At 45.4% G+C, this 26,406-nt stretch overlaps 1 protein-coding gene across 5 annotated transcripts in view; it reads left to right on the top strand.

Moving 5' to 3' along the window:
• The window catches only part of BTBD9 (BTB domain containing 9), a 182,521-nt gene that overhangs the window by 98,621 nt on the left and 57,494 nt on the right, over positions 1–26,406 (top strand). For all 5 annotated transcript variants that reach the window (XM_081186429.1, XM_081186431.1, XM_081186427.1 and 2 more), the window contains one exon: positions 5,953–6,142. In XM_081186429.1, the coding sequence (XP_081042555.1) occupies positions 5,953–6,142 (190 nt within the window). The remainder of the gene's footprint in view (positions 1–5,952; positions 6,143–26,406) is intronic.

Raw genomic sequence — 26,406 nt, 5'->3', positions numbered from 1 at the left:
TTATAAAAATCATTTAAACATCTAGCAAAGGGAAAAAGTCAAATCAATTTCTTAGCAGTACACCTTGGTGTTGTGAAATATTACTGTGCCTTTCACTTAGTGAGGCATCCAGAAGGTGCTGTTCCCTTGTCCAGTTTAATGTCTTTTCTGCATGAAAGCCATTGCCACCCTGTTCTTTCTTTCCCCTTTAAAGGTTAGCTGTCTTTTAAATTTGCACAGGTTTTCCTAGCAACAGCTGTCGGCTTTTCAGTAAGCATACCCTTAGGAAATTATGAAAATTTTAAGACCATCTAAATAGTGCTGGGACTTCTCTTCTACAGTGAATATGAGATACATGGTTTTATTTACCACTATACATTTTTTCTCTGGATCTACAGCCCTGTCTTCCTAGTTCATATTTGATTTCTTTTTTACAGACCAGTAACAAAAGCTGATCTCAGAGGACTGTAAAGCACCTGTAGCTTTTGAAAGAAGATTCCTCACTGAGTAGTTCATTAATTTCCATTTGTACATTCTCAGATTCGAAACCTCCATACTAGTAAACAGTAACACTGGACATTTATATTGTTTAATTCCAATATTCAGGGCACTTTACATTTTCTTTTAATGCAACAAAATATACAATAATAGCAAGAATGTACTACATTTATTGTTGGGCTGGCGAGGGCAGGTGGAACATAGCATTTATATTTAATGATTGTACATATTATGAAATTATTTCAATTTTTTCTTTTAATTCTTATGGAAAGTCCAGGATTATTATCTCCACATTGCAGGTAGGAATGAGATTCAGGGAATAGGCTTGTCAAAAGACATATAATGAGATAATAATTGACTTGAGGCTTAAAGAAGGGGAAATCGCTTAAAATGTTGGTGACTGAACTTTACCAGCTTTCTGGGAAACCCAGCCAGATGGGCGGGGTATAAATAGTAAATTAGTAGTAGTAGTAGTAGTAGTGGTAGCAGTAGTAGTAGTAGTAGTAGCAGTAGCAATTTTGTACTGCAGGGATGGGGAACCTCATGCCCAGGGGCACAAATGCAACCCTCCAGACCTCTCTGTCTGGCCCACAGGACTCTGCCCAGACTCTCCCTCTTCTTGGCCCCGCTTTCCTTGAATGACTTTGCCTGGCTGAATTATGTTCTTGAATTGTAATAGTTTATCCACAACACCGCTTCCAGTAGTATTTCAGTTGCACTTTGATGTCATTTTGTTTGTTCCAGTCATTTCTCATTTCTACCCATGTTATGTTTGTCATAGTCACTTAACTTCCTTATTAACTTCCTTTAAAAAAAATAAAAAATCTCAGACACATCTCTGGGTTAAGTCTGTAGACCTACAGCAGTAAAAATTACCAGGCAAAAAAAAAAAAGTGAGGATGGGAGACACTCTCATATCATCAGAGTGACTTGAATGTATGACTGGGAGCCAGGGAGCCATACTTGGCAGTTAATCTAGATCTCACAGAGCCAGAAATGGATGCACCTATCCCTAAAGTTGCTACAACATACTCAGTGGCAGACAGACCTTCCTCAGACTGCTTTGTGGTAAATGTATTGATGCTATCTAAACTGATCTTTTGTTTACTTCCCTAAGTATGCAGAAATCTTAGATTAAAGGTACTGTTCAACTGTGGCATTTGGAAGTTTTTCTTAAGGACTAACAGGACTGCCTTTGTACTCCATTTCAGTAACTCAAGAGTCTAGGATAAACTCCCATCTCCACTTCCAAAGGCAGCATGGATTTTATTGCCAAGACACAGTCAAACTAGACATGATAGGAAAATAATGTTTCTTGTTCATGTGTGTCCCTGTTTATGCATAAAGCGAAGAGCAGTGTTTATGTCTTACTTTAACGTGACAAACTAATATTCACTAGATGTATAAATGGGCAGACTTGGTGAAAGGCAGCTTACAATGTTCCTAAAATGCAGGGGGTGAAGGTTCAGATCCCCTAACCTGCATGCTGCTTTTCATGTTTTTGGTTTTTTTGTATGTGTGAATTGGACCGGCATATGAATCAAGAAACATGGTTGTCTCTGTTGCATCTATTTTCACCCACAGACATTAAAAAAATAACACTAGTGCTCTACTTTAACATTTTGTAATTGGTTACAAGGAATAAGTACTGCCATTGGGGTTCTCTTTGTGTGTGGCTGAATAATAGTGAGGGGATACCTTCAAATTGGGTTTAGCAGTTGTAACGCCAGTGATCCTGAGTCAAATAACATCCCCTGACTTTTAAAAAGTAGTCATATTAAAAAGAAACTAAGGTAGAAAATACTCAGGAGAAGATATATGCCTGAGCGCAATTTTTCCCTTCACTCGTTTTTCATCAGGTATCATCGGAGACAGTAAAATTACATGTCATCTTATCTTCAAGTATAGTTAATATAGATAGTCTTTAGGTCATGTCCTGGAAATAACACTGCCTTTTAAAACTTTTTTTGTGTCAAAATCAAATATATTGGCAATCTGTTGGCCATAACCTGTTACAGGATAAGAGTCAGGAAGAGTAACACACAAATCATATCCTTCTCCCTCACTCCCTGCGGTTCCCGCTGCTGTTTCTGCCTTGGTCCATTTTAAAATTCTGCTTGCTTCCAGAATGTCTGCATTTTGTTAGCATGTATCATTTTACATTCTGTGGCAACAATATGCTAAACTTGGGCAGAACTGTTACGTGCACAAAGAATGAGAACAGTAATTTTCAACCTTGTATCCCATTCTTATTTTTATTTTCTCTTGCAGCACACATTACTTAGCTAGTTGAAGGACAGAAGAAAAAATGCAGAAAAACATAGAAACAAGATACTGTTGGTTTTGGCAGTCCACTTTTATAAACAAAGTGACACAAATTGAGGCAGAAATTCCTCAGGGATAAGAGAAGTGAACCAAAAGACTGAAAATGCAGCACAGAGCAAAGTCCCTTCCAGATGGTGTTTTAAATAAATTTATCAGGCGGGTATGAAAGACGATAATGAACATTCAGAATAGGGAGTGGCAGCCTTCCCTTGGGAGCCAAAACAACATGGTACTTTCTGTACATTGCAATTATTTGATTGCTGTCTAATTTCCCAGTGTGCAAAACAGTACAAAATCATTAATACAATATATATCAAGAACTTTATTAGAGAATGCCAAGTTGAACAATTGCTTTGGTAAATAAATAAATAAATAAATAAATAAATAAATAAATAAATAAATAGCATTTGTGTTGAAATGGATTATATAATAAATAAACATTAAACCAGATTTCAAGAACACATCCTTAAAACCAATATGCACATCAGTAAATTGGAATAAATTAATTTGTGAGTAACGTCCTAAAATATATACTAGCTACTAAATACTACAAAAATTCCAGAGTGCTAAATCTTGATGGGCTAAGAAAATATTGGTTGCAAATGCTTTGATATAAAACAGCAACAAAACAATTGTTACAGGTTTTAGCTTTGAAATACCTTATCCCCATTATGAACCCGAAGGGAAGCATTTGATTATTTAACCTGAAACAAGCCATCTGTACATTTGAGCGATATTATTATTTATAAAGCTCCATAAGCGTGTTTTGATTTTATTGTATACAGTTTTTAAATTGTTCTGAGGAAATGTAGATATATTTATTTAAAGTCTGCAGGAGCAAAATGCAAAATAGGTCTGAGGATGGATCAGGAGAAAAACAGTGGAACTATCTAGGTGTTTGGGGACAAAACATTTTTGTAAGGGAGACATTTGTCTACCAGGAAAGGTGGTAGACCCAAGTAACTTTTTCTTCACTGTCGGCTTATGTCAGACTATAGCAACATAATTCAGGTCTCAGTACTAAAGGATTCACAGCATTTCCATTTCCTAGTTGCTTATGTAATTAGGGATTTGTGAAGCATTAGCTTCAAGTTCTCCATGGTTGAAAACATTTTGGAAAGACACACATGTAATGTTGGTGTACTTTATAATAACATCAGACAAAAGGGCTCATGTAGTGGACAGCTTCCATGATGATCGTGACTGCAACACATGAAGCAGGAATAAAAGTCATGAAAATAATGTCTGCTCCCTCAGGAGGTTGGGGACTATCTTTCCTCAGAGGTTTTTAAGCAGAGGTTGGATGGCCGTTTGTCTTGGATGCTTTAGCTGAGATTCCTGCCTTGCAAGGGGTTGGACTAGATGACCCTTGGGATCCCTCCGAACTCTACAATTCTATGATTCTTGAACTTCAGCTGAAGCACTTGAAAACACCTATTACACATTTACACAGAGAGTCTACTGAGCCTCCTCCAGCTTGGATCGCTCAGTTGGTTGGAGCACAGTGCTGATAATCCCAAGGTTGCAGGTTTGATCCCCATAAGGGACAGCTGCATATACCTGCATTGCAGGGGGTTGGACTAGATCAGTGATTCTCAACCTGTGGGTCCCAGATGTTGTTGGACTACAACTCCCATCATCCCTGAGCTCTGGCCTTGCTAGCTAGGGGTGATGGGAGTTGAAGTTCAACAACATCTGGGGACCCACAGGTTGAGAAAGGCTGGACTAGATGATCCTCAGGGTCGCTTCCAACTCTACAGGTCGATGATTCTATGATTACACACACACACACACACACACACACACACACACACACACTGAACTCAGAATTAAAGATTCATAAGAATCTGTGCTGCCTTCAAGAGTCCTTCAACTTATCTGAAACCACAACTGAATGGCATAAGTAGGCCTGGGGAAAACTGTAGTGTTAGCAAATGATCTTCCAGCACTCAGGCCCACTTGAAGAGATTGCAACCAAGATCACCTAAAACAGTTTGCAATGAAAGGTTCACTAGGCAGTTTAAATTATTATGTGGAGTCCACCAGTTCTAAAGCGGCAAGTGTTATGTTCTTGGAGCAACAGTGAAAACAATACTGCCCAATGCTGTAGCTTCTTTATTGCCAGTACCACTGCTTTTTTTAGTCACTGTGCATTAGGAGTTCCTTAGAAGGTTGGTTGGCGTCTTGTACGCCTGCTTCCGGCAACTCCTGCAGCCAAGCTGGTGCCAAAAATATTACTCTGGTTTCCTTTGGACCACATCAGTGAGGCCAAAAGGGAGTCATCATCTGGGTAACCCAGGACCTCCATACACACCACCCAGGCCTGCACCCTGGAGAGTGTTAGCTATTTCACTCCTCCAGTGCTGCATTTGTGATTGGTGTAAATCACATACCTGTCTGAGAAGAGTGTGGGAAATGGAAGACAGTCTTATCTCTTCCGCTGTATGTACTTTGTAATGTACTTTCACTTTTACTTGTGCTTTTTGTTCTCTCGGAGCTGGAGAGAACGGATGCCATTATGCTTTTGTCTGTACATAGTGTGTAAATAAATAGTAGATTAGCTCTGCGATGTCTCACGCTTCTTGCTGTGTTATGCCAGAAGTGTAGTGTGCATATACCATCTTGTATATGTCGCTAGAAGCGCACTGGAAGAGAAGGGAGATGTCTTTTCCAGAGCTGTGTGTACCGGAGAACGCTCAGAATTCTGGGGGCTTGCAGGCACCCCCAGGGCGTTTTCCACTTTGGTGCTGCTAACACAGTGGATTCACTTCACCCCTAGAGGTGCACTCCATTGTCTCTCAAGACAGACGGGTGCCAACAACAACAAAAAGTGCATTGCCATTCCTGTCCTGGTCCACAATTCCATGTTGATCCTAATATTGAGGTTGTCTGCTTTCAGCAAAACAACTGCTATGATATTAACCTGTCTAAATACTTATTTGCAATCCATAATTTTGTTCTAGGGCTGCTTTGGAGTTAAAGGTTCTCTGGCCTGCCCTGGTTCAGACAGTTCTCCCATTCTTATTCATTATTAATCTATGCTCTGAATCATCAGCCCATGTGTTCCTGCTTATTTTTATTCTTCCCCAGAAATAGAAATGGATGGTTGTCTGTGCCTGCTTTTGATCTCTTTTGTATTTTAATTTTCAGTTCCCACTGAGAACGTTGCAACGGTTGCAGACTGTGCCAGTGTGATTGAGGGCGTAAGCCGAAGTCGCAATGCCTTGCTGAATGGAGACACAAAGAACTACGACTGGGATTCTGGGTATACATGCCATCAGCTAGGCAGTGGTGCTATCGTAGTGCAGTTGGCACAACCTTACATGATTGGATCAATTCGGTAAGATTTCTTTTTTATTGAAAAGCTAGTTCACTACGGGGAAAATTCATGCCTCCTGGATACCTTCCATATGCAGCTTCAATTTCTTTAAGCGGCATCTGAAACAACACCATGTGTTAGTTGTTCAGATAGAGGATGGTGTATTTTATTTATAAATCTTTATAAGTTATCTTTATAAGTTAAATAAATAAAAGGGGTGTGTGTGTATCATGTAGAAAGGTCAGTTGCTTTTCCTTGCTATGAGAATATTCTTCTCGTGATGCAATAGCATGCAAAACATAACTTGAAAAACAAATCATGACACACATTTAATATTAAAATAGTGACATAACTTGTTGCTGGGGATGGCATCAGAAACAGAGTGCTATAGATGATTCTATATTATTATTATTGTTGTTGTTGTTGTTGTTGTTGTTGTTGTTGTTGTTGTTGTTGTTGTTATTACTATTTCTGATATTTATCACAATCCGCATAGCCCCCAAACATGCCTCTGTTAATCTACCTAGTTCAGTTTTTTATTGCTTGATATAGTTGGAAATCATAGGCTTAGAAGACTCAATTAGTGCCATTTTCAGTGCCTGTTGACTGGCTACATCTGTGTTTTCTTAAAATAGACACTTAGATATTTTCTCCAGCTTACCTCCTCAACTATGAGGTTTATGGGGTAATGGGTATATTGGACAGAATATTGGTGTTAGACCAAGGAAACATGGATTCAAGGCCATGAATCTTACCGCATGATCTTAGGTGGAGAAATAGTAACAGCAAGGGTAAAAAGGTAGAAGGCAAATGACCCCTGAAAGCTAAGTCCCGTCACAGACGACTCTGGGGTTGTGGTGCTCATCTCGCTTTACAGGCCGAGGGAGCCAGCATTTGTCCGCAGACAGTTTTTCCGGGTCATGTGGCCAGCATGACTAAGCCGCTTCTGGCAAAACCAGAGCAGCGCACGGAAACACCGTTTACCTTCCCGCCGGAGCGGTACCTATTTATCTACTTGCACTGGTGTGCTTTCGAACTGCTAGGTTGGCAGGAGCTGGGACAGAGCAACGGGAGCTCAGCACGTCGTAGGGATTCGAACCACCGACCTTCTGATCAGCAAGCCCTAGGCTCAGTGGTTTAGACCACAGCGCCACCCGTGCGGGTAGGGAAGCCTTTTCTTTCTGGGTACCATGGGCCAGTAGTGGAATGGGGGCAGAGGCAAAACTGGTCAGAACAATGAATGCATTGTGTGTGCGTGTGCCATAGGCTAGTTTTTACACACATATCCCTCTCCGCCCTACATCCAAGGAAGCAAGAAGAATCAACAGAGTTCAAGGCACATTCCAGCCAAGCAAATGCACTCAAAGAGGGTGTGAAGCATGACCAGTGGGGTGGAGTGGGGGGGGGGAGAATTTCAGGAGACAAATAGAGAGGCTTGGAAGGATACATTTGGCCCGTAGGCCTGAGATTCCCCCTACCTGCCTTACAGGGTTATTGTGAGGGTAACACTGCAGTCAGAGCAAGTACACTGCTCCTTGAAGGAAAGGCCAGATAATGCACTACATAATTCATACGTATTACACTATTTTTATAAAGGTAAGTTGAACTATTCAAGATGCATTATCAAAGAAACATGGCAAGAGCTTTGGACAATTCCAAAATCCTTAACTCCAAACATGAGATCTTCAGAAGGATTCCCCATGGATGTAATGTTTTGTATTTTAAATACAGTGGTACCTCGGGTGAAGTACTTAATTCGTTCCGGAGGTCCGTTCTTAACCTGAAACTGTTCTTAACCTGAAGCACCACTTTAGCTAATGGGGCCTCCCACTGCTGCCGCACTGCCGGAGCACGATTTCTGTTCTCATCCTAAAGCAAAGTTCTTAAACTGAAGCACTATTTCTGGGTTAGCGGAGTCTGTAACCTGAAGCATATTTAACCTGAAGCGTATGTAACCCGAGTTACCACTGTAAACAAAAACAAATAAGACACCAGAAAACCTATCCAGAACAGACATTCTGTAAAATAAGCTATGAAATGAGTCAATATCCTTTTTATAAGATCAGATCCTTATTTTAATTCTTCACAATTCATTTTTTCAAGTGCTTAGTGTATGTATTTATTTTTTTAAAGTCTTAGTCCATCTTTCAGCAAGGCTTCCTAAGCAGCTCAGAACACTTTAAAAACAATATATTATAAAATTAGGAGACACTTACAAAGCTTTATAAATAATAATACTGCTCAAATGTGCAGATGGCTTGTTTCAGGTTAAATAATCAACTGCTTCCCTTTGGACTCATGATGGGGATAAGGTATTTCAAAGCCAAAGCTTATAACAATTGTTTTGTTGTTTTAAATCAAAGCATTTGCAAAATCCTTGCATTTATTAATGCTTTTCTCTGCCCCTTACGCTTTTGGTATTAAGACACTTTCATAAGTGAGGGATAAAATAAGGTATACTCTTTTCAAGGAGGCTGTACTGTTTTGGCTTTTTCTGTGTGCTTTTGGGAAGTGTTGACATGCCACATATGACAAGATGAAAAAGAAAAGATATCTGAAATTACAGTGCATCAGTGCAGGTGGATGAAACTGCAGATCTCCCTACACTCGCACGGATTAGTGAGAGTGGAACTTCACAGGCAGGCATTTATGGCTTACAAGTAGATCATTGACCTCCTTGCTAACTGGATATGGCAGCTACTAGTGACATACAGGTTCATTTTGTCACAAGGAAGTTCTTTTTTGTTTCTGAAATACCTTCTATATTTGAAAGTAAATATATTCACAGATAATCAGTTTTACCACCAACACCCTCCAAACAAAGCTGTCAGGCAATGTACTCCCTCCTCCCCTTCCTTACTTCATTAGTATAGATTAACTCCTCAGGTTTGCTTATAGTTAGAGAGCAACTTTCGTTGCAAAAGGCTTTGCAGTCTTTATATTGTTGGTCCTGACAACAGATACAGTGGTACCCCGCAAGACGAACGCCTCGCAAGACGGAAAACCCGCTAGACGAAAGGGTTTTCCGTTTTGGAGGCGCTTCGCAAAACGAATTTCCCTATGGGCTTGCCTCGCAAGACGACAGCCCATAGGGAAATCTCCGGGACAGCGGGGAAGCGCAGCGCGTCTTCCCCACTGTCCTCGGACCTCCTCCCGCCGCGCGGCATCGGAACGAAGCTCCAATGCCGGGCGGGGGGGAACGCCTCCTCCCCCCCGCGCGGCATCGGAACGAAGCTCCGATGCCGGGCGGGGGGGAACGCCTCCTCCCCCCCGCGCGGCATCGGAACGAAGCTCCGATGCCGGGCGGGGGGGAACGCCTCCTCCCCCCCCCGCGCGGCATCGGAACGAAGCCCCGATGCCGGGCGGGGGGGGAAGCCTCCTCCCCCCCTGCGCGGCATCGGAACGAAGCTCCGATGCCGGGCGGGGGGGGGGAAAGCCTCCTCCCCCCGCGCGGCATCGGAACGAAGCTCCGATGCCAGGTGGGGGGGAACGCCTCCTCCCGGCGCGCGGCATCGGAGCTTCGTTCCAATGCCGGGCGGGGGGGAAGCCTCCTCCCCCCCCGCGCGGCATCGGAACGAAGCTCCGATGCCGGGCGGGGGGGGAACGCCTCCTCCCCCCCCCGCGCGGCATCGGAACGAAGCTCCGATGCCGGGCGGGGGGGGAACGCCTCCTCCCCCCCGCGCGGCATCGGAACGAAGCTCCGATGCCGGGCGGGGGGGAACGCCTCCTCCCCCCGCGCGGCATCGGAACGAAGCTCCGATGCCAGGTGGGGGGGGAACGCCTCCTCCCGGCGCGCGGCATCGGAACGAAGCTCCGATGCCGGGGGGGAACGCCTCCTCCCGGCGCGCGGCATCGGAACGAAGCTCCGATGCTGGGCGGGGGGGGAACGCCTCCTCCCGGCGCGCGGCATCGGAACGAAGCTCCGATGCTGGGCGGGGGGGGAACGCCTCCTCCCGGCGCGCGGCATCGGAACGAAGCTCCGATGCCGGGCGGGGGGGGGAATGCCTCCTCCCGCCGCACGGCATCGGATGGCTTTCCTGAAGACTTGGGGTGGGAGGAGGGTTTTCCTTCCCACCGCCAACATTCAGAATGCTGTTCTGAATGTTGGCGGCGGGGAGGAAAAACCCTCCTCCCACGCAAGCCCCGGGAACAGAGGGAAAGCGCTGCGCGCCTTCCCCTCTGTTCCCGTACCTGTCCTGAAGGCTTGCGGTGCGGAGAAAAGCCCTTCTCCGCACCGCCAGCCTGGCAAGCGGTTTCCCTAGGAACGCATTAATTGATTTTCAATGCATTCCTATGGGAAACCGTGCATCGCAAGACGAAAAAACCGCAAGACGAAGAGACTTGCGGAACGAATTAATTTCGTCTTGCGAGGCACCACTGTATATTTCACTACTATACCAGATGTACTGATAAAGGAATTGCCGATGAAAGCCTACCACATTGTTTAGGGATTTGAATTATTGTAATCCAGTGGTGTTAGAGTCTCCAGGGAGTACTGATAAATGCTGCTAAAACAAATGCATCTCATTGTGTGGTGCATCTAGACTCACAGCACAGATTGGGCTTCACAGATAACTGCAGGATTCTGAGAAGATCCAAATGTATCTTCTATTGACCACTAAAAGTTATCAAGTGACCTTCAATGTAAGTTATCTTAATATTTTATTCTACACCCCCCAATATACATATTGAAGTACTTTTCTTTAAAGTGATATTTTTATGATTTTCACACATAGATTTTGATCATTCAGATGAAGAATTAGCTTTTCAGAGGTGACCAGGCAACTGTCTCTGTTTTTCGTTCACAGTTATCACAAAAAGTCCCATTTCAAACTTGGAAACAGTTATATTTTTAAAAATCTAAATTGTGTGAATTACAGCTATTATCTTCTGGACAATTATATTATAAAACTTACATATTTCATAAAACTTACATATGGTACATACCAAACTCTATAGGCCGGGAGCCAGCGCTGTCCGCAGACACTTCTGGGTCACGTGGCCAGCGTGACAAAGCTGCATCTGGCGAGCCAGCGCAGCACACGGAACGCCGTTTACCTTCCCGCTGGTAAGCGGTCCCTATTTATCTACTTGCACCCGGAGGTGCTTTCGAACTGCTAGGTTGGCAGGCGCTGGGACCGAACGACGGGAGCGCACCCCGCCACGGGGATTCGAATCGCCGACCATGCAATCGGCAAGTCCTAGGCGCTAAGGTTTTACCCACAGCGGCACCCGCGTCCCCTATCTATAATACTGTGTATTTAATTACACACCACACCTTTATTTCACACTTGCTCCAAAGATGTGACGGGGTTAACTTTATCCTCACAATATCCCTGTAATGTTAGCAAGCTACTTGGAAAATAAACTCCTGGCAACATGCACAACAGAAGCTGCCATTGTAGTAAAAGTTTATTCTCTCAAAATACTATTCTTGCTTGGTATGTACCATATGTAAGTTTTTTTTCATGCTGAATACAATTACTAGAGTAAATCAGTAAAAAATGTATTGCATTTGTTGTGCACGAAAGGTATTACAAAAGATTTTTATGTATATCTAAAAACACCATACATTGTAAATCGGGCCCTATACATATCTCTTTACAGAGACATACTAGTACAGTGGTACCTTGGTTTACGAACTTAATCTGTTCCTGAAGTCTGTTCTTAAACCAAAACCGTTCTTTTTTTTTTCAAAAAAATAATATTTATTAATTTTTCAACAGTTTAAACACAACACTACAGAAAACCAAAAAAAAACACAATACAATACAACAGTGTTTCCCAACCGGTGTTCCGCGGCACACTAGTGTGCCGCCAGACGTTGCCTGGTGTGCCGTGGGAGGGAGGCGGGCGAGTCGGGCCGCGAGAGGCGGGGCGGCGGCGGCGAGGAGAGGCCGCCCAGCGCGGGGCTCTCGCCGTCTGCCTGCCTGGCTGCCTGCCTGACGCGCAAACCCCCGGCGCAGGCGCCCCGCTTGTTGACACGGGAGGGGAGGGGGGAGAGGAAACGCTGCTGGTGCCGCTGCTCCTCGGCGGCGGCTCCTCCTCTCAGCCCGCCCTGCCTATATTTGCGCCAATCCCCGCCCACTAAAGCATTCGCGCCTCCCAATGGGAAGCCTTGCCGGGCGGCGGGCGCTGCTGCCTGAGAGTTCTGAAGCCACGCCCACTTTCCCAGAGACTGGCGGTTCTGAGGGATCCAGGGCAGGGCCGGCGCGCGCGCTTCTTGCTGCCCGGGCGCTTGCTCTAATCCAGCCTTCCCTGGGAGGGAGGGACGGCGGTGGCCGCGAGCATCCGGGGTGGGGCGCGCGCTGGCTCTCCCTGGCGGCCCCCGTGCCTGGCGTTCTATCAGTGCGCCTCCTCTCTCTTTCCCCACCCATCCTCCACGTGCTGCCATCTAACCCGGAGTTAGAAGCGAATTAGAACACGCCCCCCGTGTGTGGTGTGTTTTTTTTGCTGCTCCTCTTTTTTAGGGCTTTTTGGCGGCTTTTGGGACGGCGTCGAGGGGTGGCGCCCACGCTCCTTGTGCGCCCGCCCCGGAGGCTCGCCTGCGCGGTAGTGCTAGAGGAGGAGAGAGGTGGGCATGGCGGCTGTTTTGGAGCTGTTGCTGCAGGACGAAGTGGCAGCCAGCGCTGTCGTGCGGTGGCTGAAGGCGAGCCAGAGCCCCTGCGCCGTGGAGGTAAAACGTGCAGCGCCGCCCTTGCTTCACCCAGCCCTCGGTTCGAGCGGGAAGTATCCGGGAAAACGGAGTTGATGCCGGCCTTCAAAACTCTGCGCTCCAAAAGGGAGGCGGGAGGGGAAAAAAACAGGTCGACCACTTGAGGTTTCCTCCTCTGGCGGGATGCTAAGTGGGAAGCTGCAGCCTTCAGGCCTGCGCTATGTGAACTCCTGAAGGGCTCTTGCGGTAGCTTTTCGGGAGCCCAGGTGGTATATATGTGCCCCCCTGAGGGAGCCCTTCACTGAACCTGAGAACCCTGCTGTGGAGTTGGTGGGACTGAGTTGCTGTGCGCCCTTACGAATCCTTCCCAAATGCAGCTTTAATGATTCAGAAACAAGACCTACAGAATTCGTTGGAAGTTACTATTTTTTATTTTTTTTTACATAAGTAAAAAGTGACCTTTCCCCATCTGGCATGGTGGTGTGCCTCGAGATTTTTTTCATGAAACAAGTGTGCCTTTGCCCAAAAAAGGTTGGGAAACACTGCAATACAATACAATACAATACAATACAATACAATACAATACAATACAATACAATACAATACAATACAATACAATACAAAAAACAGTACAAAACACTAACACAAACAACTAACAAAACAAAACAAAAACCATTTAAAACACAATCCAAATTCAATATCTTATCTTTCATTCACTTATTTCCACGACCTCCTCACACCTCCCTTTTTGTATTCCACTTCTATTAATTGTTTCAGCAATTCCTTTCCATCTTCCTCTGTTTTCTATCCTATAATTATCTTAACACATTCTAACCTTATTTTTCCCTTTAATACTCTATTAATCTATCTATACTTAATTCCTTATAACATTTCTACTAAAGCCATATAACTTCATTCCAACATTTTTCTAACATTCATTAATTTTACAGTATTTCTGTAAATAGTCTTTAAACTTTTTCCAGTCTTCTTCCACCGATTCTTCTCCCTGGTCTCGGATTCTGCCAGTCATTTCCGCCAGTTCCATATAGTCCATCAACTTCATCTGCCATTCTTCCTGGGTGGGTAAATCTTGTGTCTTCCAATACTTCGCGATGAGTATTCTTGCTGCTGTTGTTGCATACATAAAAAAAGTTCTATCTTTCTTTGGCACCAATTGGCTGACCATGCCCAGGAGAAAGGCCTCTGGTTTCTTCAGAAAAGTATATTTAAATATCTTTTTCATTTCGTTATAAATCATCTCCCAGAATGTCTTAATCCTTGGGCAAGTCCACCAAAGGTGAAAAAATGTACCTTCAGTCTCATTACATTTCCAACATTTATTGTCGGGCAAATGGTAAATTTTTGCAAGCTTGACTGGTGTCATGTACCACCTATAAATCATTTTCATTAAATTTTCTCTTAAGGCATTACATGCCATGAATTTCATACCTGTGGTCCATAACTGTTCCCAGTCAGCCATCATTATGTTATGTCCAACATATTGTGCCCATTTAATCATAGCTGATTTCACCATTTCATCTTGAGTATTCCATTTCAACAGCAAGTTATACATTCTTGACAAATTCTTAATTTTTGGATCCAACAATTCTGTTTCCAATTTTGATTTTTCCACCTGGAAACCAACTTTTTTGTCCAAATTGTAAGCCTCCATTATTTGGTAATAATGGAGCCAATCTCGCACTTTGTTTTTCAAAGCTCTGCAGTTTTATTCTGTCTCCCTCTTGTTCCAAAATTTCCCAATATTTCGGCTATTTGGCCTTCATATTGAGTTTTTTCTGTGCCTTCGCTTCCATTGGTGACAGCCATCTTGGAGTTCTCTTTTCTAACAAATCCTTATATCTTATCCAAACATTAAACAGTGCTTTTCTTACAATATGGTTTTTAAACGCTTTATGTGCTTTTACCTTATCGTACCACAAATATGCATGCCAGCCAAATGCATTGTTAAAACCTTCTAAATCCAACACATCTGTGTTTTCAAGAAGCAGCCATTCTCTCAGCCAGCAAAAAGCAGCTGATTCATAATAAAGTTTAAGGTCTGGCAGGGCAAATCCACCTCTTTCTTTAGCATCAGTTAATATTTGAGGCTGGAAATATCTTTCTGCCACTTCTTGAAACAATCCATCTTATCCAAAATTTGCAATGTTTGAAACAAAAACAACATCCTTGGCAGCACATTAATTTTTATCACAGCGATTCGGCCTAACAATGATAACTTCAAATTTGTCCATATTTCTAAATCCTTTTTCACTTCAGTCCAACAGTTTTCATAATTATCCTTAAATAAATTCACATTTTTTGCAGTCATGTTAACCCCTAGGTATTTCACTTTCTTAACCAATGTTAGTCCTGTCTCCTCCTGAAATTTCTCTCTCTCATTCACAGTTAAGTTTTTCTCTAAAACCTTAGTTTTCATCTTGTTCAACTTAAAACCTGCTACCTGTCCAAATTCTTGAATCAGTTCCAATACCCTTTTAGTACTAGATTCTGGCTCCTGTAGAGTCAATACTAAGTCATCAGCAAATGCTTTCAGTTTGTACTGTTTAGCTCCCACTTGTATACCTTTAACCTCTTGGTCCTTTCTAATCATATTTAACAAAACCTCGAGGACCGATATAAAAAGCAATGGAGAAATTGGGCAACCTTGTCGTGTCCCTTTCTCAATCTTAAACTCTTCTGTCACTACCTTGTTCACAATTAATTTTGCCTTTTGTTCAGAATAAATTGCACCTATACCATTTTCAAAACCTTGGCCTACCCCCATCCCCTGTAGATTCTTCTTCATAAAACTCCAAGAAATGTTGTCAAAGGCTTTCTCTGCATCCACAAATATCAAAACTGTCTTAGTATTGATATTCACTTGTAGTTTTTCTAGAATATTAATTATATTCCTCGTATTGTCAGACAAATGTCTGCCTGGGAGAAAGCCCGCTTGGTCTTTATGAATTTCTTCTGCTAACACCTTTTTTAATCTTTTAGCCAAAATATCTGCGAAAATTTTGTAATCCACATTAAGCAACGATATGGGGCGGTAGGTCTTAAACTGTGTCTTTTCAGTCTCTGTTTTTGGTATAATTGTAATGTAGGCTTCCTTCCACGACTCTGGTGCCTTTCTCCCTTCCAATATTTCATTACAGACTTCCTTCAATGGTTGTATTAACCATTCTTTCAAAGATCTGTAATATCTTGAAGTCAAACCATCTGGTCCTGGAGATTTATCTAGTTGCCTGGATGGCCCCTTCCACCTCCTGATCCGATATTTTGTAGTTCAACATTAGCTGTTTTTCCTGAGAGATTTTGTGTAGTCCATTTATTTTCAAAAATCGATCAATGTCCATTTCTTTCTGCTTCTCCTGTGTATAAAGTTGTTTAAAATACCTCTGAAAACACTTCCTAATCTCCACTGGGTTCTGTATATTCTTTCCTTCCACTTCCAAATTCGTAATAGTGTTAAGTTTTTGTCTTTTTTTCATTTGCCAGGCCACCAATTTTCCACACTTATTTGCCGATTCAAATGTCTTTTGCCTCATCTTTTTAATCTTCCATTCTATTTCCTGATTCATCAGCTTCGTATATTGTACTTGGTATAACTTTATCTCTTTCAGGATCTCCTGTGACTTTGGTTTTGCTCTCAGTTTCTTCTCTCCTTCCTTTATTTTCTCCAGGATTTTATCCTTTTTTTCATTCTGAGTTCTCTTCTTAATTGCATTCTGTTGTATTAGAAATCCTCTCATGACCGCTTTGCTTGCGTCCCAAATTACTCTTTTTTCCACTGTAGTATTCATATTTATCTCAAAATAATCTCTTAGAGTTTTTTGGGCCTTCTTGGTCACCTCTTCGTTCCTGAACAGAGTATCGTTCATCCTCCATCTAAAGGAACCCATTGGCATCAATTTCATTTCCATCTTCACAGCATTATGGTCAGAGCAAGTTTTGGGGCAAATCTCCACATTGCTAATCTTCGGAGCCAATCCCCTAGTTACCCAGATTTGGTCAATTCTTGTCCATGTCATTTTAGCCTCAGAGAAAAAAGTTCCCTCTCTACCCAGAGGATTCTTCATTCTCCAAATGTCAGCTAAGTCCATATTGTCCGTCATGTCAAAAAAGGTTTTTGGTAGTCTACCATCTTTGGTGACTACCTGTCTCTGTGCCTTGTCCATATTTGTAGACACCACTCCATTCATATCTCCCATCAAGATCATATTATAGTCCATATAATCCATCAGAGTCTCGTGTAGTTTCTTAAAGAACTCCGATTTTCCTTCATTTGGTGCATAAATACCTACAATCAGGAATTTTTCTCCTTGTGATTGAATTTCAATTGCAATAAATCTTCCTTGGTCATCTTTAAATATAAATTTTGGTGGTAGGCTCTCCTTTGCATAAAGGACCACTCCCCTTTTTTTGACTTTGTCTGATGAGATAAATTCTTGGCCCAGTCTTTTATTGCTCAATATCTTCCTATGTAGCCTTATCACATGTGTTTCTTGTAAACAAATCAAGTCCAAATGTTCTTTTTTCAATAAATGAAAGACTCTTCGCCTTTTTTCTGGGGAGTTCAGTCCATTCACATTCCAACTCAAAACCTGCAACCCCATCATGTAATTACGCTGATGTTCCTCCAACTGCACCTAATGCTTGCTCTTCTTCTGATGGTGGTGATGGTGACACGTTCACTGGGAGATCCAATCCAAAGGATAATGTTGATATGTCCAATATTTCCTTATTTGATGATCTCCTAGCTCAGGGGTCTGCAACCTTTAAGACAAAAAGAGCCACTTGGACCCGTTTCCGAAAAAACAACAACTGGGAGCCGCAAAAACATTGCAACATTTAAAACAAATATAACACTGCATATATTGTTTCTGGCCTTAATGCTATATATACAGGACCGTGCAGTCAGCTGTCAATCTCAAGAAAAAAGGACAAATTAATAGCTAATTAAAATATTTAATTTACAACCAGGTAACCAGGTTAATGGGACTTTTGCTCCTGAACCTCAGTGCTCAGTGTCTGCACATCAGGGCTGTAAGACGTCACCTTCATTTTCACACAGGCTTGCAAGCTGTCATCTGTGAGGCGTGATCGGTGTTTGTTTTTAATATAGTTCATGTTGGAGAAGACCTGCTCACATACATATGTGGAAGAGACCACAAGGGCCATCGAGTCCAACCCCCTGCCAAGCAGGAAACACCATCAGAGCACTCCTGACATATGGTTGTCAAGCCTCTGCTTAAAGACCTCCAAAGAAGGAGACTCCACCACACTCCTTGGCAGCAATTCACCAAACTTTCACCTGCTTAAGTTTAAAAAGGGGCTTCAAGCAACTAAAAAGGGGCTTCAGGCAACTAACTCCACGTGGAATTCCACGCGACCGCGACTGCATAATCAATGCCACAAAATGCCAAAGAAAATTAACCAGGGCCCCAGTGAACCATAAATCAGTGTTTCCCAACCGGTGTTCCCCGGCACACGAGTGTGCCGTGAGACACCGGCTGGTGTGCCGCGAGATGCCTGGAGGGAGGCGGGCGAGTCGGGCGGCGAGAGGCGGGGCGGGGGCGGCGAGGAGAGGCCGCGCCTCCTGCTGCTGCCTGGCGCTCCTCCTCGCAGCCGGCAGCGCTGCCTGGGCGCCTCCGCGCGACTCTGTCTCGCTGGGTTTGGTCTCCCAGCAGAGACGGGTCACACGCGCCCCTCCCTCCCTCCCTCAGCCTGCGCGGAGGGAGAGCCAGAGAGAGGCATCGCTCCTGCGCTCCGAGGCGGATTGAGCGCAGCTGAGAGGAGCTGCCGAGGGAAAAAACGTTCACTTTTGTGCGTCCCTCCCGGCGTGACGCTGCGCGCTGACGTCACGGGGCGGGGCTTTAATGGTGGTGTGCCGCGAGATTTTTTTTTAGTACACAGGTGTGCCGTTGCCCAAAAACGTTTGGGAAACACTGCCATAAATCATAATCAGTGCCTGATGTAAATAATAATTAATAATGAGGGCCCAATGTCATCCTCGTCATTATAAAAATAATCCCTCTCTTCGTGCCGCCCAGCCTCCCAAGAAAAAAACCCCACTTCAAACGGTCACAAAGCACAAATTCCACGCGACCGCGACTTGCTATGCCCAATAATCAATGCCCCAAAATGCCACAGAAAATTAATCAGGGCCCCAGTGTGCCATAAATCATAATCAGTGCCTGATGTAAATAATAATAATGAGGCATTCGTCATTATAAAAATACCGTATTTTTCGCCCCATAGGATGCTCCGTCCCATAGGACGCACCTAGTTTTTTGGGGGGGAAATAAAGGGGGGAAAATTTCCCTTTATTTCCCCCCCAAAAGCAGGTCGGGGAAACCGAACCAGGTCGAGGAACAGCGGGATGGCGGCGCTGCGCCTCCCTGCTGTCCCCCGAGCTTGTGGGGCTGGCCGATGTCTGCCCTGCGCGAGGGGCGCTCTGCATCAGGGCGCCCCCCCTGCGGGGCAGCAGGCTGCTATCCGCAGCGTGGGGAGCCTTGCCGGGAAGTCCGGCAAGGCTCCCCACGCTGCGTCTGTCTGCCTGGCGAGGGGGGCGCTCTGCTTTAGGGCGCCCCGCCCGCCGGGTGGCAGGCTGCTATCCGCAGCGTGGGGAGCCTTGCCGGGAAGTCTGGCAAGGCTCCCCACGCTGCGGATGTCTGCCTGGCGAGGGGGGCGCTCTGCTTCAGGCCGCCCCTCGCGCCGGGCAACAGACTGCTATCTGCAGCGTGGGGAGCCTTGCCGGGAACTCCGGCAAGGCTCCCCACGCTGCGGATGTCTGCCTGGCGAGGGGGGCGCTCTGCTTCAGGGCGCCCCGCCCGCCAGGCGGCAGGCTGCTATCCGCAGCGTGGGGAGCCTTGCCGGGAACTCCGGCAAGGCTCCCCACGCTGCGGATGTCTGCCTGGCGAGGGGGGCGCTCTGCTTTAGGGCGCCCCGCCCGCCGGGCGGCAGGCTGCTCACCTCCGCCCCTCGCCTCCTCCCCTCGCCTCCTCCCCTCGCCACCGCCCCGGAGCCGCAGCAAAGGCTTTAAAGAGCCGCATGCGGCTCTGGAGCCGCAGGTTGCCGACCCCCGTCCTAGCTCTTTGCTCTAGTCCAGTGTTTCCCAACCTTTTTTGGGCAAAGGCACACTTGTTTCATGAAAAAAATCTTGAGGCACACCACCATTACAGCCCCGTGACGTCAGCGCGCAGCGTCATGCCGGGAGGGACATGAATTGCTAGCAAATTACATAATCACCTCCTTGAGGGCTGGCTCATCTTCTCCGAAGGCAGAACCCCATTAATTAACAGGACAGACTCACACCATAGCCAAGACGAGGGGGGGAAACCTCAGTCATGCACAGTCATGCACATGTGGGGGCTAAATGAGGACGAAGACCGGGCAGAGAGCAGGGTTCAAATCACCCCACCTGGCCAGGACAATCCCTGGGTGCTCCCTTGGACCACTCGCCTGACCCACCTCGCAGGGCTGTTGTTGCGAGGATAACACGGGGAGAACCACGCGCGCCCCCGGGAGCTCCTTGGAGGAGAAAGCGGGCGATGAATGCAATGCACGAAATATATGAGAGGCGACCAGGTTTTGCAGGTGAGGGGCCCCCGCCAGCCTCCGCTTCCAACACCCGGCGCAACGACGCCGAAGTTTCCCCCGGGCTCGGCTCGGGGAGCAGCGCTGCTCCCCCCCGGCTCCCCTTCGCCCTCCCGGCTCTCTCTGCCGCCCACTGGGGACCCCCCTCACCTGTCAAGTCCGGAGCGCCGGTGGAAGTTGCATGCATGCATGCAGGGTGCTGCGTTGCCATTGCATTGCACTGCACTCCATGCAACGCCTGCACGCATGCATTGCCTTGCACGCCCGTCAAGGGGTCTCCCCGCGGTCCGATGCGTCCCCTCCGGCGCGGATGCAGCATTGCAAAAATAAAAAACCCCCGACGCAGCCCTACCTGGGGGGCAGCCTCCGCCTCCGCCGCTCCGCCTCCGCGGGGATCCCCGGGCTCCATCCTGCCGCCCGATCTCCGCGGGGGCGCAGGCAGGCTGCGCGGGGTCTGCGCGGAAGAGCCCCTGCCCGCCCGGCCGCCGCCGCTGCGCTCATTCCATGGCCGGGAGAAGAGCGCTTCAAACAAAACGCCCAGCCCGCCAGGCCACGCTGGGAAACGTAGTTCGCGCACCCCGTGCGGGCGCGGAGCCCAAGGGCGAGGGGACTACGGATCCCGGCAGCCCCCGCGCCGGGGACGGACGGGGAGAGGCCGGGTGCAGGGATGGAGGGACGGGTGGGCGAGCGAGTGAGTGAGTGGCAGCCGCCAAGCCTTGGCCGAGAGCCAGGAAGGGCCTCCCCGGAGGAGGAGGAGGAGGAGGAGGGAGGCGCAGAGCGGGAGGGAGGGAGGGAACCCCAGGGGTCATCTAGTGACGGCGCCCCAATCGAAAATTTGACTTTAAAAAAAAAATCTTTCGATTTTTTTAATTTTTCCCGCGGCACACCAGGCAACATCTCGCGGCACACTAGTGTGCCGCGGAACAGTGGTTGGGAAACACTGCTCTAGTCCTCTAACTGGTGATCTTCTGTCCGGTACTCTTGGCTCTTCTTCAAGTCCCTTCTGCTGATCTTCTTCGTATTTATACAAAAACTTTACTTTATCTTCTTCTGATCTTATTTTTATTTTCCTTCCTTTAAAACTGAAAGATAGGCCTTGGGGAAACTCCCACCTAAAGATGATTTTATTCCTTCTCAGCAGGGCAACAATATCTCTGAAGTTAGGCCTAAGATCCAAAAGATATTTTGGGACGTCTTTAAAAATTTCCACTCTTGACTGTTGTATTTCTAAATTCTTCTGGTAGTGCCAACCCAAAATTCTATCTCTCTCTTCCTTAGTTCGAAGAGTGATCAAACAGTCTCTTATTCTATTCTAAACTCACGATTCTAAACTCTTCTTTATCCAAGTCCAAGTCCCAAAAGTCAGCAAATTCCTGTGTAAGAAAGTCTGTCAAACTTTCCTTCTCCAATTCAGGTAAGGCTCTGATCCTCAAATTCGTCTGTTTTTCTTTTTCTTTTTTTAATGATATTTATTGAAATTTTACAGACAGTAAAAAGTTACAGAATAAAAAAAATAACAATAATAAAAAGATACAAAGACAAAATACATGAAAAGTAAAAAACAATTAAAAACAAATCAATATTTTCATGTCTTATATTTCATTTACTTGTTTCCTGAACCTCCTCACACCTCCCTTTTTTGTATTCCAGTTCACATGGTTAATTCAGCAAATCCCTTCCCTCTTTGTTTTTATCTTAATTCTATATCTTAACATATTATAACTTCATATTTTCATCTAGTTATCAATCCATTTTTACATATTCTTTTTAACCTTATTGCTAAAGCCGTTACATTTCAATCCAACATCATTTTAACATTCATTAATTTTACAATATTTCTGCAAATAGTCTTTAAATTTCTTCCAATCTTCTTCCACCAACTCTTCTCCCTGGTCTCGGATTCTGCCAGACATTTCCGCCAGTTCCATGTAGTCTATCACTTTCATCTGCCATTCTTCCAAGGTGGGTAGATCTTGTGTCTTCCAATACTTTGCGATGAGTATTCTTGCTGCTCTTGTAGCGTAAATTCATCTGTTTTTCTTTAAGTTCAATCATAGCAAGCTTCAACTTATGCTCATCAAGTTGCCTCTGTAGGGCTGGAACTCTCTCCAATTGTGTTACTTTACATTCCACAGCAACCGCTTTCTCCCTGGCTTCCTCCGCAGTCTGCCGTATCAAAGTAGATTCCTGTATCAATTTCTGGATGGTCTCTGTATTGGTATTCACCTTTTGTCCCAGATTATTTATACTTTCTGTATTTAAGTCAATTTTAGTAGTTGCAGCATCCACTTTCGCATTTGTCGCATCTGCTTTCTTGTTAAGCTGTTCCAATGAATCATTTATCTTATTTAATGCAACTGCTAAGACCTCTTCTGTCAACATTCCTCTTGATTTGGAGTGTACTGGTGCGGAAGCAGCTGCCGAGGAGGCAGGGAGGCCTTGTGTCGAACCTCTCCTGGATTGCTGCCAAGTCTTCCCAGACCTTAATGTTTTTTCCGCAGTTGACTGATCTATTTTTTCCTTTCCATTTGCCATAACACTCAAAAGATTCAAGGTCAGTCCCAGAGTCTCACAACTTTATCTTGCAGCTGGTAATTCCCCTAGCCCATCTCTTGTAATGCAACCAGTTTCAAAGGCTTCCACTAGGGGGAAACAGTTTCTATTTGCGTTAGTCAGTAGTATCCTCTTTTTAAACACAGTTCAAACAATTCAATTTTTAGTTACTTTCAGTAACTTTTACTCCTTTTTTTTTTTAAGAGCAGCCGGAGACAGTAGAAACAATGTATTTCTCTTGTTTAGCTAGCTGCCAATGAACATTCTAAAGACTGTCAATGAACATTCCACAAAACGTCAGTCCTGCTAGCAGCCCGTTCCCAGGGTCAGAGCGGCGGTATTTTAGCTCCCTTCACTCTCTCCTGCAGGCATACTCAGTCCACAACTTCCCCCTCTCTTCTCCTGCCTCCAAGGGGGAGATTTAATGTTCTTTACCGATGGAAATTTAGTCTTTTGTACAAGGCTTTCCAAGACTTCAGCTTGCAACCTTGTTGCCTCAGTCTATTTACAAAAGGGGAAGGCGGACTTTCTGTTTTGAACCTCCCTGTTACGATGTCAAATTAAACGTTTAAACATCCAATTCTCCCGCTTCAGCTCTACTCACGGGTAATTACTTTAGAGTCAAATTGTCCACAGGAAAAAGTCAGCGCTCTCCGACAACAGCTATGCGGCTTCGCTCCATGGAAGAAGCAGACGATTCAAAGCACCGCACCACTCACCCCACGTTGCTCCGGATCCCCAAAACTGGGTTTCCCCGTGAGTAGGGGAGGCACAAAAGGTGCCCTCTGAATCCCACGCTCACAGGCTTCTCCCGCCTGTGATTTTTTAAGGGTCTCCACCTTCGCCGTGGCGGCCTGACCCAGTTCCCACGGGGCAAATTCCTCCCGATCAGAGGAATTCCGCCATTGCCTGAGGCGCCTCCCCGGAAGTCTAAACCAAAACCGTTCTTAAACCAAGGCGCGATTTCCCTGATGAGGCCTCTCACCGCCAGTGCCCTTCCACCTTTTGGATTGTGTTCTTAGACCGAGGTAAAGTTGTCAAACCAAGACACTATTTCTGGTTTTGCGGAGTTTGTTAATCGAATTGTTCTTAAACTGAACTGTTCTTAAACCAAGGTACCACTGTATTGTTTTAATGTGTCTATTTTTAAAAATCTAAATCCACCAAATGTGTTGCTAAAGTATGAATAACAAACTTGTCAAAATTCTAGTGGGATTTTTCAGTGGCAGCTTAATGTTACATTTTCATCCATTTAAAGTATTCAAAACACATTATTCTTGTGTGTTTTTCAGCACTGAACCTCCTCACAATAGCTCTGTGTTGCGGTCCTCAGAAACAAACAATCCAGCAGTTTTGTTTTTTAGAATTTGCTTCCCAAAAATGTCTCAAAGCGCTTTAACAATAAAAACATCAACAATAAAAAATGTATATAAAAACAGTTTCAAGTCAAATACAGACGTAGAACTCCACTTAAAAGGCTTGTTGAAAAAGGAAAATCTTCCACAGCTGCCAAATAGACTGTGCCAGTCTGATATGTGATGGCCGGAATTTCCAAAGTAGGTGCCACTGTGTTCTTATGCCATACAATATGGACTCCTATAGACTGCAGTGATCAGTTAGGTATATAAAGGATTAGAGAATATTTTAAGTACCCTGCCCTCAAGAGCTTTGTACACCAGTACCATCACCATGAACTTAGCCTAGTAGCTAATTGGTAGCCATTGCCATTCTTCCGGCTGTGGTGTAACATGATGCCAATATTCTGTTCCAGTGAGTAGTGAACTACTGCATTTTTCACTAGCTATGGGGCAGCCCCACATATCGATTGATCAGTTATCCAGATCTGGGAACCACTCACCCACAATGCCTCCATCTTGCCAGTTTGTTGGCCCTCATCCAAGCAGTCACCAAGTCCAGGCACTGGTCCAGGGCTTGCATAGCATCTCCTTTTTCAGATAAATAATGCTGGACATCATAGTTCTGATCCTACTTGGTCGTTCCTAGAGAGTGAGGCTGGGAGAGTACTCTTTGGCCCCATGGAGCATGGATAGGCAAACTAAGCCCCAGGGGCCGGATCTGGCCCAATCGCCTTTTAAATCCGGCCCATGAATCAGTGTGTTTCACCTGAGTAGAATGTGTCATTTTATTTAAAATGCATCTCTGGGTTATTTGTGGGGCCTGCCTGGTGTTTTTACATGAGTAGAACGTGTGCTTTTATTTAAAATGCATCTCAGGGTTATTTGTGGGTCATAGGAATTTGTTCATTTCGCCCTCCCCCAAAAATATAGTCCAGCCCCCCACAAGGTCTGAGGGACAGTGGACCGGCCCCCTGCTGAAAAAATTTGCTGACCCCCTGGGAGCCTTCAGTGTGGCGTTCCACAGGGTGCAGTTTTATCCCCTGTGCTTTACTACATGAAACCAGAGTGGGGTTATTCAGAGTTTTGGAGTAGGCTGTCAGCAATATGCTGGTGACACACATCTCTACTTTTCCTTTACATCTGCAGGTGTGGCAGTGGATGCGCTGGACCATTGTCTTGCCTCAGTACAGTGGTACCTCGGGATGCGAACGGGATCCGTTCCAGAGCCCCGTTCGCATCCTGAACAGAACGTAAGACGCGCATGCGCGGTTCGCGTTTTGCCGCTTCTGTGCATGAACCTGACATCATTTTGACCGTCTGCACATGCTCAAGTGGCGAAACCCGGAAGTAACATGGTCCGTTACTTCCGGGTCGCCGTGGAGCACAACCCGAAAATACCCTGAAGCGTATTTATCCTGAGGTATGACTGTAATGGACTGGATGAGAGCCAAGAAGCTGAAGCTCAATCCAGATAACCCTGTTAGTAGGCCCCAGTGTTAATCCCTAGACAGGATAGATGGGAAGTTGCCCACTGTTGATGGGGTTACACACACTCTGAAGGAGTGGGTACATAGCTTGAAGGTCCTTCTGGATCCTTTGCTGTCACTGGAGGCTCAGGTGGCCTGGGTGGCATGGAGTGCCTTTCATCAGCTTTGGCTGGTGGCCCTGCTGCACCCCTATCTTGACTGGGATAGCCTGATGTCTGTTGTCTGTGCTCTGGCAACCTTGAGGTTACATTACTGCAGTGCATTATACCTAAGACTGCCTCTGAAGACTGTTCCAAAACTTTGGCTGGTGCAGAATTCAGCAGCCAAGTCACTGACCGGGGCAAGACAGTTTGAGCATATTACACTGATCCTGGCCCGATTGCACTGGCTGCCAATTAGTTTCTTGGCCCAATTCAAAATGCTTATTTTGACCTTTAAAGTCTAAAGTGACTCGGGACTGCAGTATCTCAAGGACTGCCTCTTTCCTTATGAACCGACCCAGACCCTGCAATCACCACCTGAGGTCCTTCTTTGTGTGCCTTATCCATGAGAGGTCCATAGCGTGACACAACACAATAATGGGTCTTTTCTGTGGTGTCTCCCTGTTTGTGGAATGCCCTCCCCAGGTAG

This window comes from Podarcis bocagei, assembly GCF_964188305.1.
Source record: "Podarcis bocagei genome assembly, chromosome: 3".
Taxonomy (NCBI): domain Eukaryota; kingdom Metazoa; phylum Chordata; class Lepidosauria; order Squamata; family Lacertidae; genus Podarcis; species Podarcis bocagei.
The sequence above is the reverse complement of the archived record's forward strand: the minus strand, read 5'-3'. Positions and strand labels throughout refer to the sequence as shown.